This window comes from Pelophylax lessonae, assembly GCF_965119305.1.
Source record: "Pelophylax lessonae genome assembly, chromosome: 2".
In the NCBI taxonomy this organism is placed as follows: domain Eukaryota; kingdom Metazoa; phylum Chordata; class Amphibia; order Anura; family Ranidae; genus Pelophylax; species Pelophylax lessonae.
The window spans coordinates 80,264,670-80,279,074 of NC_138769.1; the positions used below are offsets into that span (position 1 = coordinate 80,264,670).

General features: G+C 41.2%; 1 protein-coding gene across 1 annotated transcript in view; it reads right to left on the reverse strand.

Moving 5' to 3' along the window:
• Positions 1-4,198: 4,198 nt before the first annotated feature.
• The window catches only part of TMPRSS15 (transmembrane serine protease 15), a gene marked incomplete at its 5' end in the record, with an annotated part of 640,117 nt that continues 629,910 nt past the window's right edge, over positions 4,199-14,405 (reverse strand). Inside the window, 1 exon segment of the mRNA XM_082246136.1 lies at positions 4,199-4,362. Within this exon segment, the coding sequence (XP_082102262.1) occupies positions 4,207-4,362 (156 nt within the window). The 3' untranslated portion in view covers positions 4,199-4,206.

Genomic DNA, 14,405 nt, shown 5'->3' on the forward strand with positions numbered 1-14,405 from the left:
TCAGCTCATACACAGGAGCTGACAGGCAGGGAGGGGGAGAGCAGCGGGGCGACTGAGGCACGTAAACTGACCACGGTATCATGAATCAGCAGCCATGATTACCGTGGTCAGTTTACAGAGGGGGACACAGGAACAGGCAAGTTTTGTAAAGCATACAAAGGGACAAATACCACCGCACAAGCACTGTATGGTTTAACATGCATTAAAGGAACAGGATCTTTTTTTTTTTTTTTTTTTTTAGGGTTGCAAACCCTTAACCTTACTATTTATAAACTCGTTTATCGTGATTGCATATTAGCATATTTTGTAGATACATCAATATAATTTATTGTAATTTTATGCCCTTTTCCCTATTGTATATGCTGGCATTTGTAACCCATTTTGTCTATCATACAGCAGCTGTATAAGCAGCAGCTTTGTGGTCTAAAGTGAGTATAAAAAAAAAACAGTGTTCAGCTCCTAAATATTGTTTATATTCAAAATATTGAACAAATGTAGCTGCTCCTTTAAACGGAGTAAATCCACTTGTGAAAAATTAAAAGATGATAAAGGTTTGGTGCCTAACTACAGTACAAAACTCTATAACATATAAGCAGTGATATGAAATAAAATAAATACATAAAAAAGTCTAATTTTAATTATTTATTTTATAACACTGTTTATATGTTATAGAGTTTTGTATGTAAGCCCTATACCTTTATCATCTTTTAGCTCTGTGGTCTAATCTTTCTCCCCCTTTGGCATTTCTCTGAGAGCTGGCTCTTTACTTTACAGGCTAGTTTGACAAAGGGGGCGGTTTCCCTGAAACACGTTGCTTCCTGCCACCCCATGACATTGCTCTGTCTCCAATCAGCATTTTGCACTAGCTATGGCTGTAGACACTGATGGCTAAGTTCTCATTACCTTACAAGGTAAACTGCAAAACAAATCATTTTTTTATCACCTTTTGACTCCAAGCACACCTTTAATGACTTCTTCTGTTGTTAATCTAAAAACAATCCAACATGGAAATGTCTTAAATATTCAAGAATAAAAATGCAAACTCTTGGACTGTCCCAGACCAAATAAAATGCATACAATTAAGATCCAGTATGTGTTGTTTATGTTTCCCTTCGTGCACTTTTGAATACTGATCATTCTAGTACTGTCAGTTGTAGGGGTAGGGATTATACAGTTGTTTTTCCTTCATTAATATAAACTATTGAATTGAGAAATGTTCCATGCATGGTATTATAATGGAGCCAGAAATTGAGAGTGAAGGACAAAATATAAGAATAGATTATCAAATGTTGTGACATTGATGAAAGATCTCTTTAAAGTTCTCCTTCTCATTCACAAGCAAGTTCCATTACAGAATCTTTGCATAAAAGTCACTAACGATCCAAAAAGCATAAAATATATGTTTTTGAATAAAAAGATATAAAACAGGTGCTCTTGAAAAAGAGTACCTGTATAGAGTGTGGACTTTAAGGGCACAACATGAAACATATCAATAGGTAAGTTTTTGGTAAAATATAAATTTATTAGACAATAATCTAGAACATGAAAGTGTTTTAAAAGAGAGAGAGAGGGCTCTAGACTATCAGGCCCAGTTCACAAAGCAACAAGGAATGATAAACAGCAATCAGAGAATGGAGTCTCCTAAAGATGTGTGTTATATACACCTAATATTCGAGTTACATACAAGACAATTGGAATGATACATATACTAGATGCATGAATACATGTATTTTTGTATTCATGTAACAAGTAACATGTTGATGGGGACAAGGGCCTCTTTCCCATAATCCTGGGCTGTGGTTGTTGGGGTCTGTGGGCAGGGGGCTTCTCGGGAAACTGGAAGCCCCCCTTTAATAAGGGGGCCCCCAGATCCTCCCCCCCTATATGAATGGATATCGGGTATATCGTACCCCTACCCATTCACCAAAAAAGTTTCAAAAAGTAATAACCACAAGAGACAGTTTTTGACAAGTACTTTATTTAAAAAAAAAAAAAGTAGTGTCCCTCAATTAAAATCCATCCTCAAGCACGATGCCCGCCAGACCCGAAAAATAAAGCCCCAGAGCACCCAGCCCCATGGTGAGGGCATGTGGCCTGGTATGGTCCGGGTGGAGGGGGCGCTCGCTTGTCCCCTTCCCTTTCCTGACCTGCTAGGCTGCATGCTCAGATAAGGGTCTGATATGGATATTGGGGGGGACCCAACGCCGTTAATTTAAAAAAAATGTTAATAGCCGGGTGCCAGCAATTGTAACCGCAAGCCATTTTAAATGGGATTTGACTAGTTTATTTTTCTTTAGAAATTTCATTTTTTCTGAAGCATGTTTTATGCATGCTACAGATGCCCCACCTTACAGGCACAATATTGGGACCCCCCATGCACTATATTTAAAGGAATTATTGATTTTATTTGCTGCAATTTAAGCATAATTAAAATCATTGCTCTTGAAAAAACAATTGTTTTTAAAAAAACATTTTTTATTGATACATGTCCCCCAGAGCATTATCCAGACCCCCACATACCCCTTTTATGGCCAATTACATGCATATAAGTCTTCAAAATGGGCACTGATTTTTCCTGTTTGGCTCTCCTAGACTTTAATGGTGTTTGCCGTTCGGGTTAGAACATTTCCTCTGTTCGGGAAGTGGTGCTGCAAATCGAACAGGAGGATGTTCTACCTATCCCCAATCACTAGCAGGAGGAAGAATGTCCTGATTCCTCTATATAGATGTTAAGTGAGACCTCATTTAGAATACTGTGTCCAGGAGACCTCACTTACAGAAAGATAATGATAAGATAGAACGAGTCCAGAGACGGGTAACAAAAATGGTGAATGGTCTGGGGGATAAAACATATCCAGAGCGACTTCAGGAACTTAATATGTACAATATGAAGGAAAGAAGGGGAAGGGGAGACATGGTTGAAACCTGTAAATACATCATAGGCGTGAAACAGGTTCAGGAAAGCATTTTTTTCAATAAAAAAACGAATTCAAGAACACAGGGATATGACCTCAAACTAACTGGATGAAAGTTCAAAACTAATCTTAGCTCTTAAACTACCAGCAGAGGTAGTGAGGCAGTCAGTAGTAAATGGCTTCAAACATGTTTGGGACTAACATAGATCTATACTCAGACAAAAAGTTAATGAAAAAAAATTTAAAAAATCCCGCAAAAAACAAAAACAAAAAAACAAAAAAACAAACGAAAAAGAAAAAAAAGGAAAAAACAGGGAGACTCGATGGACTACTCTGTCTTTTTCAGACATCACTTTTCTATGTTTCTATGCATCACACAGAACTTCTTTTGGTATACATCATGAACAAAACAAAAGGTTCAGGTGTACCAGTGGGTGACTCTAGCAGAAAATCTCTTGTTACGTATACCCACATGGACTACCTTCTCAAACAGCGGGGAGATGTCCTCACAGGATGGGGAGATAAAAAAAGAGCTTCCTCTTCCCATGAGGGATGAGAGAAAAACCCCTTTCAGAACATTGCTTCCATCTTTTAATAATGCTAGGTCCAACCCACTAACGATAAGCTCATCACGGGTTAGGCTACAGAAGTAAAAGGCGGAACTCTCTGTGCCCAAACTCTGACATAGGTCTCTGGTCTGGAGCCTCCTCAACAGAGTGAGTAGCAGGTGATATACAGTAATACAGATCATCCCTGGGTACAATTCCCCCGAAAGATAAATTGGCATTAGCAAAAGGTGAAAGAAGCAATGCAAGGCTGTTAGGAAACACATCCCTACATTTGTATAATTAGCAATTAGGTAAAGGCAGCAATATCTTATCATTACCTGTGCAGCCTCCTACTTTCCAATGCTCCAGTGACTGCACTGATCAACATTAGTGTAGTGATAAAATGTAGAAAGAAAGGCTAAACTTGGAAGTCATATTAGAAATTACTTTAATGTAAACTCTGCAAGAATAGCTCAAAACGCACTCAATACAAATATACTATATTTACTTTATAAAATTTATCACAATTACAATTGAGCAGAATAACTAATATGTTTATGTAAAACACACATCAATGACAACTACAATTATTATTTCACATGAAAACAAATCACAAAAGTGGTTCCAACATTTTTACAATGGTATGAGTTAATTAAATATTGTGATACAAAAAGTTTAGATTGTGCAAAGCAACTTTAAAAAAGATCATTGTGCAAAATGTGAGGCTTTGTTGAAAGTATTCTCTAAATTAGAAAGCTTTGAATCCATTCTGTAAAAGTTGTCACTCGTGCATAAACGCCAGGTCTTTCTGGTTGTGCACATCCATATCCGAATGAAGTCACTCCCACCAGGTACCATTTATTTTCCTGCTGACACATTAGCGGGCCACCAGAGTCTCCCTATAGTAGTCAGAAACATAACATTGTTTATAAAGAAGTTCTCTCAGGAAAATACTGTCTACACTACAGCAACCATTCTCAACCAGGGTTTCGTGGAAGGGTTCTTTCAGAGGGGTCTAGGGGTTCCTTGAGCTGTGGCTGTGACCACTTATCTGGTGGTGCCTGCATAGCTCCAGGGCCAATGCCACATCCTAGAGCCAGTGGCATGAGACCAATGATCATTTTATCTGCCTGTAAGAGAGACATTCTGACCATCACTGTAAGGGCTCATTGATATTGACAGTCAGGGGGAGTGGTAAAAGCAGGTTGTTGAGTAAAGTTTTACTGCCCTCCCAACAGCCCTCCTCAACAACGCCGTGGCTGCAATTTGGCTATGGCAAAAGTTAAATGGCATGTCACATTTGGCAAATGGTACTGCCACCGAACGCGACCCGTTCAAGCAATTTGCCATTGGTGGTGTGGCATGTGAAGGTGAAAATGAGCTCTAAGGGAGGCATTATTCCCATTATTTGTAGGGTATATATACTTGGAGTATATCCCTCATGTCAATGGTTCAGGTTGATAATATTGGGAAACGGGCAATTGTATATGTGTGTCAGAATGCAGCTGCTATAGTAAAGATAGGAATGTAGTGTATATAGCCACAAGGGGAGGGGCTACCTATAGCGCTTGCTATGATTATGCAATATTGATGGTGCTAATTAGAGTGCTAATAGTGCATCAAAGTTATAACTGTGAATGCAGAAAGGAATAGTATCAAATGAGATGTGTACACCTGAAATGCTGGATTTAAGTATTCTGAACGTGCTAACAGTGCATAAACAATAAATATTGAATACAAACAATTAATGAACACACCTGAAGTGCTTACTGTGCTATCAGTGCATTGACGTCAATGTTATGACGAAACGCGCGTAAGGTGGAACGCACGCTGTATACGTCACGGGAGCCAGGTGGAACGCAGCACGGTGATTACCGCTTTCCACTCTTGGGCTCCATTCTACTGGCGTTTTTACTGTTTCCTTTCCTTGTTTTACATTGTGGAAGTTTAATAAAGACTTTTAAATGTTACTGAACTATATGGAGCCCCTTTTTGTAGGGGTAGTGAACAAGCAATCCTGAGGATTGAGACATCACATCCCCCAGCAGAACCTATCCTGGCCCAGGTGGCCAGCAAGCGCTGTCCGGTCTTAATACTATACGGTATATAAGACCCATTCTCTCTAGTGAGTGTGTTTTTCTACTATTCACCACGGTGGAAACAATACAATCTAATGGGTATTTCCGGGTGATCGTATCAGGGACTGTGAGTTACTTTTTGCTGACACTTCCTGGTTTTAATGTAAACGGTTCAGGGTGGTTTGTTGGCATGGTAGCAGGTAAACTCTACCGGCATGTCCGCTCATATCGTTGCCTGACGGCCGGCCGGCCCAGTGGGCGGTCGTACAGTAAGTGTGCTTTTATGCGAGCCTGGTGTTGCCTTGGTCACGACCCCCGGTGATGAAGTTGAAAATAACGAAATGCGTCGGTGCGTGACCAGGCGAAGCTCAGCAGTACCGTGATCAGGAAGAGTTTGAATTCCGGCCGCTCCGTTTCCACGGCGTGGAGCCTGGAGACAGCATGTGAGACGGGCACAACCTCCTGCAGGGATTCATTTTATTATGCCCTTTTATCATTATGAACAAGTGAGTGTAACCTTTATTGTTTGACCTAATAAATTGGAGTGTAAACGCTATTGCACAGGTGGGTCTTCACTTCTCTTTTTGCATGACTGATGGGATGTATTGACCGGCATTTTACCCATGGGAATATGACCGCAAGGCTAACCATTATTATGATTTTGCTTGGTTACGAAAGTAATTAAGAAACAACATCTGGTGAGTTGGTCTTTCAGCTACCCCCTCAGACACGGTGATGGTGAAGTACTGGGTGACCCCATAAGTCTTTGCACATCAGTCAACAACCACTCCTTGGATTATATATATTATGCTATATTATGCTTCACTACATATGGACATTTGGTTATATGGACTTGTGATTGATGCTTCATATGTGGATACGTTTGTGTGACTATTGACATTCATTTGATATTTATGTTTTTGAACCATATAGTGATTATTGATTTGCGCTATTGGATTTTTTTCTACATTTGTCAGGAGGATCCTTTGTTTTTTGTTTTGATTTGTACAAGTAGCTGCACATATCCTTCATTTCCTAAGCGCTTGGGATTACCCATTTTTCCAGTTGGTTTGGTGGGTTTTTGCTAGATATTCAATATTTATTGTTTATGCACTGTTAACACTTTAAGACCCCGTTCACACTGGGGCGAGCCGACTTTGCCGGGCGACCTGTGAAGTATAATTCATATAATTGAAGTCAATGCAGGTCGCTCCGGGTCGCCCCAAAGAAGCTCCGGACCCTTTTTCTAAGTCGGAGCGACTTGTGTCGCTCCTATTAGAACGGGTTCACAGCTTCTCTATGGCAGGCGACCTACGGCGACCTGTCAGGCGACCAGGTCACCTGAGAGGTCGCCCCAGTGTGAACCGGCTCTCAGAATTCTTAAAGCCAGCATTTCAGGTGTACCCATCCCATTTGATACTATTCCTTTCTGCATTCACAGTTATAACTTTAATGCACTATTAGCACTCTAATTAGCACCATCAATATTGCATAATCATAGCAAGCGCTATATGTAGCCCCTCCCCTTGTGGCTATATACACTACATTAGCATTATTTACCAATACAAGGAGCACTTTTCCACTGATTTCCAATTAATTGGTTTTTAACAGGGGTCCCCCAAGACCTGAAAATGACTTTAGGGGTTCTTCTTGGGTTAAAAGGTTGAGGATGGCTGGTCTACAATACTTAATTTGTAAAGACCAAAAGCCAGAAATGACTCTGTCCAGTTGAATGAGACTATAACCTAATAACTACTAGCCATACCATGACCTGGACTGCTTCAAATACTTATGAATAACTTGTAACTAGCAGGTGACAAGTTCCAAGCTAGAGCGCCAGGCTCTTTATACAAGTGTGACCTGATGAGAAGGGAGATCAGATTATACAGACTGAACTCTGATCAGATAAAATACTCATTAGCAAGAGCTGGTGGTTGCAGTCTCTCTAACCCTTCTTTGTACACCACCCTTCCCATCTTCTTTTCCTTCCTTCCATTATCATTATTGCATCTCATTCATAGTTTGTCTCCCATCGCCCTGTTTTACTCAGTGTTATAGCAGAGCAGAAGTAAGAAGTGTTTTGTACGGAATGTCTGTCACATGAAAAGGTATATTTTTCAGCTGATCAGGAAAAAGCTATATTTATAAACCCCTACAAACAGCGAGAATGCTTAAATGTTCTTCATCTGTCTGAGCAATCTGTGATTGTAAGGTTGTAACAATAATACAGACAAGAGATTCCTTCAATGCATAAGGCTGCCACAGAAAGCGGTGTTAGGGTTTTTTTTGCCCTTTGTATTCTTTTTTTTGAAACATGTCAATGCGTTCTTAGAAAGCCGCTCTATAGAATGAACCATTCAGCTTGTGACTACTGTGCTGTCATTGTCAGAAAGGTTAGCAAAGCATATCATAAACCCAGCTTGATAGAGTGTATCACAGTAAGGTATGCTAATTCTCAGTCAATGCTATGCACTGTAGGTTTTCAGCTGCTGTATACCCAAGCTGAAATAAATTGTTATCGGCCTGCAGGCCCCCAATCCAATGCATATAGCTGAAGGCTGGAATGAATGTTAATTGGTTTTTGGGGCCCTAATTTATTGTAAATTGTAAAAAGCTGCTTTGAAATTCAACAACACTTCTGGGCTTATTATTATTATTATTTGTCTGTTTGATTTATATAGCTATAAAATTCTCTGCAGTAAGTGTATAATTCAATGTGTACCTAACCCTGTCCAGAAGTGCTTAAAGGCTAATATCCCTAATATCTATTTACATAGGCTTTTCACATTTTGAATAAGAGCTAATTTACCTACCAGCATTTTAGGAGAAAACAAACATACCTCTAGCTTCATTGAACATTACTGGAGTACTTACCACCTAGACGATAGGTTACAAAGGGGTCTGTATATTAAACATTTGTTGCACAAATAGCAGAAGCATTCTTGCACGTTGAACAAAATGTCCCATATTTTTCCTAAGAGATGAATGCCTGTGTTGTCAGCTCCAGCTAGTGGCCAAAATGCGGTATTGTTTTCTGAAATACCTTAACCACTTGCCTACTGGGCACTTACACCCCCTTCCTATCCAGGCCAATTTTCAGCTTTCAGCGCTCTCACACTTTGAATGGCAATTGCGCGGTCATGCTACACTGTACCCATATGAAATTTTTATCATTTTTTTTCACACAAATAGAGCTTTCTTTTGGTGGTATTTAATCACCTCTGGCTTTTTTATTTCTTACAAAAAAAAGACAGAAAATTTTGAAAAAAAAAAAAAGTTTTTCTTATTTTCTGTGAGTAAACTTTGAAAATAAATACATTTTTCTCCTTCACTGATGTGCGCTGATTAGGCGGCACTGATGGGCACTGATAGGCTGTACTGATGGGCACTGATGAGGTGGCACTTATGGGCACTGATGAGGTGGCACTTATGGGCACTGATGAGGTGGCACTGATGAGGAGGTACTAATATGCCGCACTGATGATCACTGATAGGCGGCACTGATGCGCACTGATAGGCGGAACTGCTGGGCACTGAGAGGTGGCACTGCTGGGCACTGAGAGGTGGCACTGTTGGGCACTGAGAGGCAGCACTGACGGACAACACTGATGGGCACTGAGAGATGGCACTGATGGGCACTGAGAGGTGGCACTGATGGGCACTGATGGGTGACCCTGATGGGTGGCACTGATGGATACTAACGGGTGGCACTGATCAGCACTGATGGGCAGCACCATCAGTGCCCACACTCAGTGCCCATAGTGCTGCTAGTCAGTGCCCATCAGTGCCTAGATGAGCAGGCACTGATGGGCACTGACTGGCAGCACTATGGGCACTGACTGTGGGCACTGATGGGGGGCACTGATGGCAGGCACTGTGGGCAGTTGTGGCATTATTTCCCCTCTTCTGTAATCAGGGCACTGGTGATCAGTGCCCTGATTACATTCCTGTGTGTTCTCTTACCGGTGTTCGGGCTCTGCTCCTTCCTCACACTGCAGTCTCTGTGTGAGGAAGGAGAGCTGGCGATGAGAGATGATCTCATATGTTTACATATGAGATCATCTCTCATTGCACGGCCCGATCACGTGGTAAATGGCCGCTGTGATTGGTCATTTACCACGATCTGTGATTGGCTGTGTGCAAGGGACACGGCCAACACAGATTTTCCCCGATGCACGCTCGCGGGAGCGCGCGGGAAGCCTGTTTCTGGGAGGCCGTATAAAGACGGCATCCCGGAAATACGAGTCCGCGCTGTAGCCGTACTTCGGCTATAGCGCAGGTCTGAAGAAGTTAATGAGAAAACTATACCACATTTTTGTCACTAGATGGAGCTGTTGATACAGGCAGCAATTACTTAGAAAGAGTATGAGACATTTCATTCAACTTAAAAAACAAATGCTTTAACCTCCCTGTGGGTATTCCCGGGGTAACTTTCAGTACCAAAAGCGGTAGCCCCGAGCCACACTCAGGATTACCCCAGAATGTTACTCACCTTTGCGATCCCCCGCCGTCCTCCCCGGGGTCCTCACACTCTCTCCCCGCTCTGTGCACGGTCGATGTACCGCTTTTAGCACAGAAATCCGGACATAATCAGACCAACAGGGAGGTTAATAATAGACCCCAAAGACTTGATGACTTAAAAAAAAGGAAAAATGTAAAAGAAGAGTAATAATTAATGCTCAGTCCCAATCTTTGCTGTTTTGCAGAACGTTACCAAGCGAATACTCTTCAGTATCCAACACTTCTGGGTATGTTGGGTGCCTGTGTCTCCTGCTTTGCTTTGTGGTTTCCACCACCATCCATCTGCTGTGTTCCTGAGCTGTACTGACAGATGTAACTACAGAACTCAGTAAGGGAGGGCAGACATCTAACATACCTAGAAATATTAGATGCTGAAGTTTTGGCTGGTATAGGTCTGCAAGACAGTGAAGATCTAAGTCACTGGTACTGGTCACTGAAACCTTTTTTTGGCAGTGTCATGAAAAAATGTTCACATTTCTGTTATAGACTCCTCCCCTACTTAAAAGTCTTTTCACTACCCAGCGATTGTGCAGGAAAATAGGGGAATCCATGTGTAAACCCCAATTTTCTTGATCCTCCTAGGGAAATTTTAGTAGCATCACTAAATATAGGCAAGCACTGACAGTTGGCAGTTGGCAGTTGGCAACACTGTTGCCACCTATTCATATTTTTACTAGCGGCCATTAAAAAATGGGCACTTTTCCCCAACCAGCAAATGCCAGTGAGAGGAAAAAGTTGCCAGTAAAAAACATAGCTGTGATGCTCGGGTCCCAACTGTGCATGCTCAGACTATCCTAGTGCCTGCTGTCGTATGATGTCATGGTGCAAGGGAGCCTCGCGTGTGGGTCTGCAGGACAGGAGCAAGGCAAGCCACGAGAGGGACTGTCAGTGTTGTTTGGACTGGAGTGGACTGAAGGGACCACCTGGCGTGGAGAGAAACTGTCACCAGGGCCATCTTACCAAATGGGCACTCTGGGAAGTTGCCCGGGGGCCCCACTTTCTTGTGGGGCCCCACCTGCTCAGCGACCCAGCCCCAGCCAAGCATTATTCCCGATTTCCGTGTGCATCCTGCCGCCAAACTTAGCAGGTGGCAAGTGCCTGTCGGGCCTGTGCTGGTGTGAGACCACTTGGGCCATGGAGAGGGAGCCCACAACTGCAGGAATGTGCGTCCATGGGAACAGGCACACACAGGACAGTCAAGTCTGACTCCCATCCGTCTGTGTGTTCACCAGACCTAGTGAGAACTTGGAAGTTGTCATTAGCCTGGCACTGCTGTACCAATAAATATCACCTTATCGATAATTTGCATTTTTATTCTCGTGGGTGATTGTGTAGGCAGGGCCCCAGTGCACTGCATTGCCCGGGGCCCTTTAATGCTCTTAAGATGGCACTGACTATTACTGTGACTCAGGAGAGGATGTGTCGTGCCGGTGAGGTGTCATCATCATCTGTGCTGCTGCACACTGCTGTCGGTGTCACTGTGAGGGTCAATTTCATGTGTGTGCCTGCCCATTCAAATTTCTTGCCTTTCTGAGTCCAGCCCCTGAGCTACCTACTTAGTTATATTGAAAATAAAATAAGAAATATGCTTTTTGCCCTAATTTCTGCCCTAAATCACATCCCTGATTGCATATTGTATTTATTTGTAGCCTAAATACTAAAATTTGCACTTAAAATTGTAATTTTGTAATTTTTGGAGATGCCAATAAATTTTAGGCATTGGGTCAGTAACTCAGGAGGGGACGTGACATGTCGGTGAGGTGTCATTATCATCTGTGTGCTGCTGTCAGTGTCACTGTGAGGGTCAGTTTCATTTGTGGGTGTCTGCCCAGTCCAATTTCTTGCCCTACGGAGTCCTGTACCTGAGCTACTTACTTACAATATGGAAAAATAAAATAAGAAATATATTATCACCCTAATATCTACCTTAAATCACATTGCTAATTGCATATTGTACTTGTTTGTAGCCTAAATACTGAAATTTGCACTTAAAACTATAATTTTGTAACTTTTGGAAATGCCAGTAAAAACTTGGCTATGCCAGTACATTTTGGAAGTGGCGTCAGTAAATTTCGATCTGGTAGGTTGGCAACACTGGATGCATGTACAAATTCTATACATTTCTCATACAGCATAACTGGTATTCCAAAATCCTTTGCGTTAAACTCAATTGAACTTTCAGTTTAAATCAGCTAAATGTATTCCAGGTCTGGTAAAACAAAAGTTTGTTTTCTTTCTAAAGCAGCCACAGCCTGAGTAGGAAAGCTGGTCCCCCACCTGTAGCTGCAGTGCAAGACCCTTGTTCTATGTGTGGAAGAAGCATTCTCCTAGCAGAGGTCTGACACACTTCATACTAAGTCAGACCTATAGCTCATGCATCCTGCTGATTGAAGATCTATGGCTCTTACTCAGCAAGGGGAGCGTTTGACCTCTGCAGAGAGACCACTGCTTCCGTACAGAGACTCTGCAAAATGTTGGCAGAGGGAAGGTTTTTTTACTTGGATGTCTGATTAGTAAAGAAAACAAACTGAAGACTTTAAACACTTGTAGAAAGGGGAGGGGATTTCCAAGACTGTCCAAAAAGAACAGAAGTGGAACCAAAGGGGATTTAAATGTGCCACTGATGCAATAACTTTTTCCAGATTCAGTCCGTTTTTTAAAAATGCATAAAAAAGTTTTTATTTCATATATATTAAAAACAGACAGATATACATATTAGTTACAATTTTAAATACATGCATTGTACAAAAAATAGAACATTTACATTTCAACAACCCCACAATGGGACTATATGGAAGTGCAACACGTTGCTGGAACTACGCGTTTCACTGTGAGTGCTTCCTCAGGCTCCAGCTGTTTCAGAATATTCTTAATATATATAGAAAGTCATTAGATTTGTTCTCAATCAATTCAATCACATTGTACGATGTATGTATATTTGTGCAGGTAAGTATCGATAAAGGAAGAGACGGTCAGCTACACCATAGGGAAGCCATTAGTTGATATGGGCTAAGAGTAGTTATCAAAGGTAAAGGAGGGTGATCTAATTCCATTCAAATTTATAAGTGCGTCAAAGTAAAAGCCATCACAGGTATATATGAAGCAAGACGCATGAGAGCGCTGATAGAATCCTAAAGAACATTAAAGGATTCCAAGGTTCAGGGAAAAACCCATCCCACATACGTATGCATCTGATATTGCTTCAAAGGAATAAAGCCATCCTATTCCCAGATATTATCAAATATGGCCAGTATTAGAAGAGATCCTTCCGGACTCGCTTCCCCAGCACACCAAATCATACATTTGGGAATAGGATGGCTTTATTCCTTTGAAGCAATATCAGATGCATATGTATGTGGGATGGGTTTTTCCCTGAACCTTGGAATCATTTAATGTTCTTTAGGATTCTATCAGTGCTCTCATGCGTCTTGCTTCATATATACCTGTGCTGGCTTTTACTTTGACGCACTTATAAATTTGAATGGAATTAGAACACCCTCCTTTACCTTTGATAACTACTCTTAGCCCATATCAACTAATGGCTTCCCTATGGCGTAGCTGACCGTCTCTTCCTTTGTCGATACTTACCTGCACAAATATACATACATCGTACAATGTGATTGAATCGATCGAGAACAAATCTAATGATTTTCTATATATATTAAGAATATTCTGAAACAGCTGGAGCCTGAGGAAGCACTCACAGTGAAACGCGTAGTTCCAGCAACGTGTTGCACTTCCATATAGTCCCATTGTGGGGTTGTTGAAATGTAAATGTTCTATTTTTTGTACAATGCATGTATATAAAATTGTAACTAATATGTATATCTGTCTGTTTTTAATATATATGAAATAAAAACTTTTTTATTAATTTTTAAAAAAGGGACTGAATCTGGAAAAAGTTATTGCATCAGTGGCACATTTAAATCCCCTTTGGTTCCACTTCTGTTCTTTTTGGCCAGTCTTGGAAACCCCCTCCCCTTTCTACAAGTGTTGACAATGGGGAAGGTGCCAATTAACTATTAAAGATTAGTAAAGCTAATCTCTCCCCCTCCACGACTATTTAAGACTTTAAACACCTTTTTGTTTTGATGCGTCCAGAACAGATTTAGCTAATTTAAACTGTATGTTCCTTTGGGCTCTAAAATTCAACTTCAGACAAATCACAAGCAATAAAAATGTTCTTTCCCTCCCCATTCAACTAAAAAAAGTGTTACTTTCTGCATCCTCATTGGAGGGTCTTCCCGCTAGTCTCTGTGATACCCAACTAATTTAAATGTATGAAAAAAATGAAACTTAGAAATAGAAAAAAGATAAGAAATGCATATTGTTTTTTTTTTTCT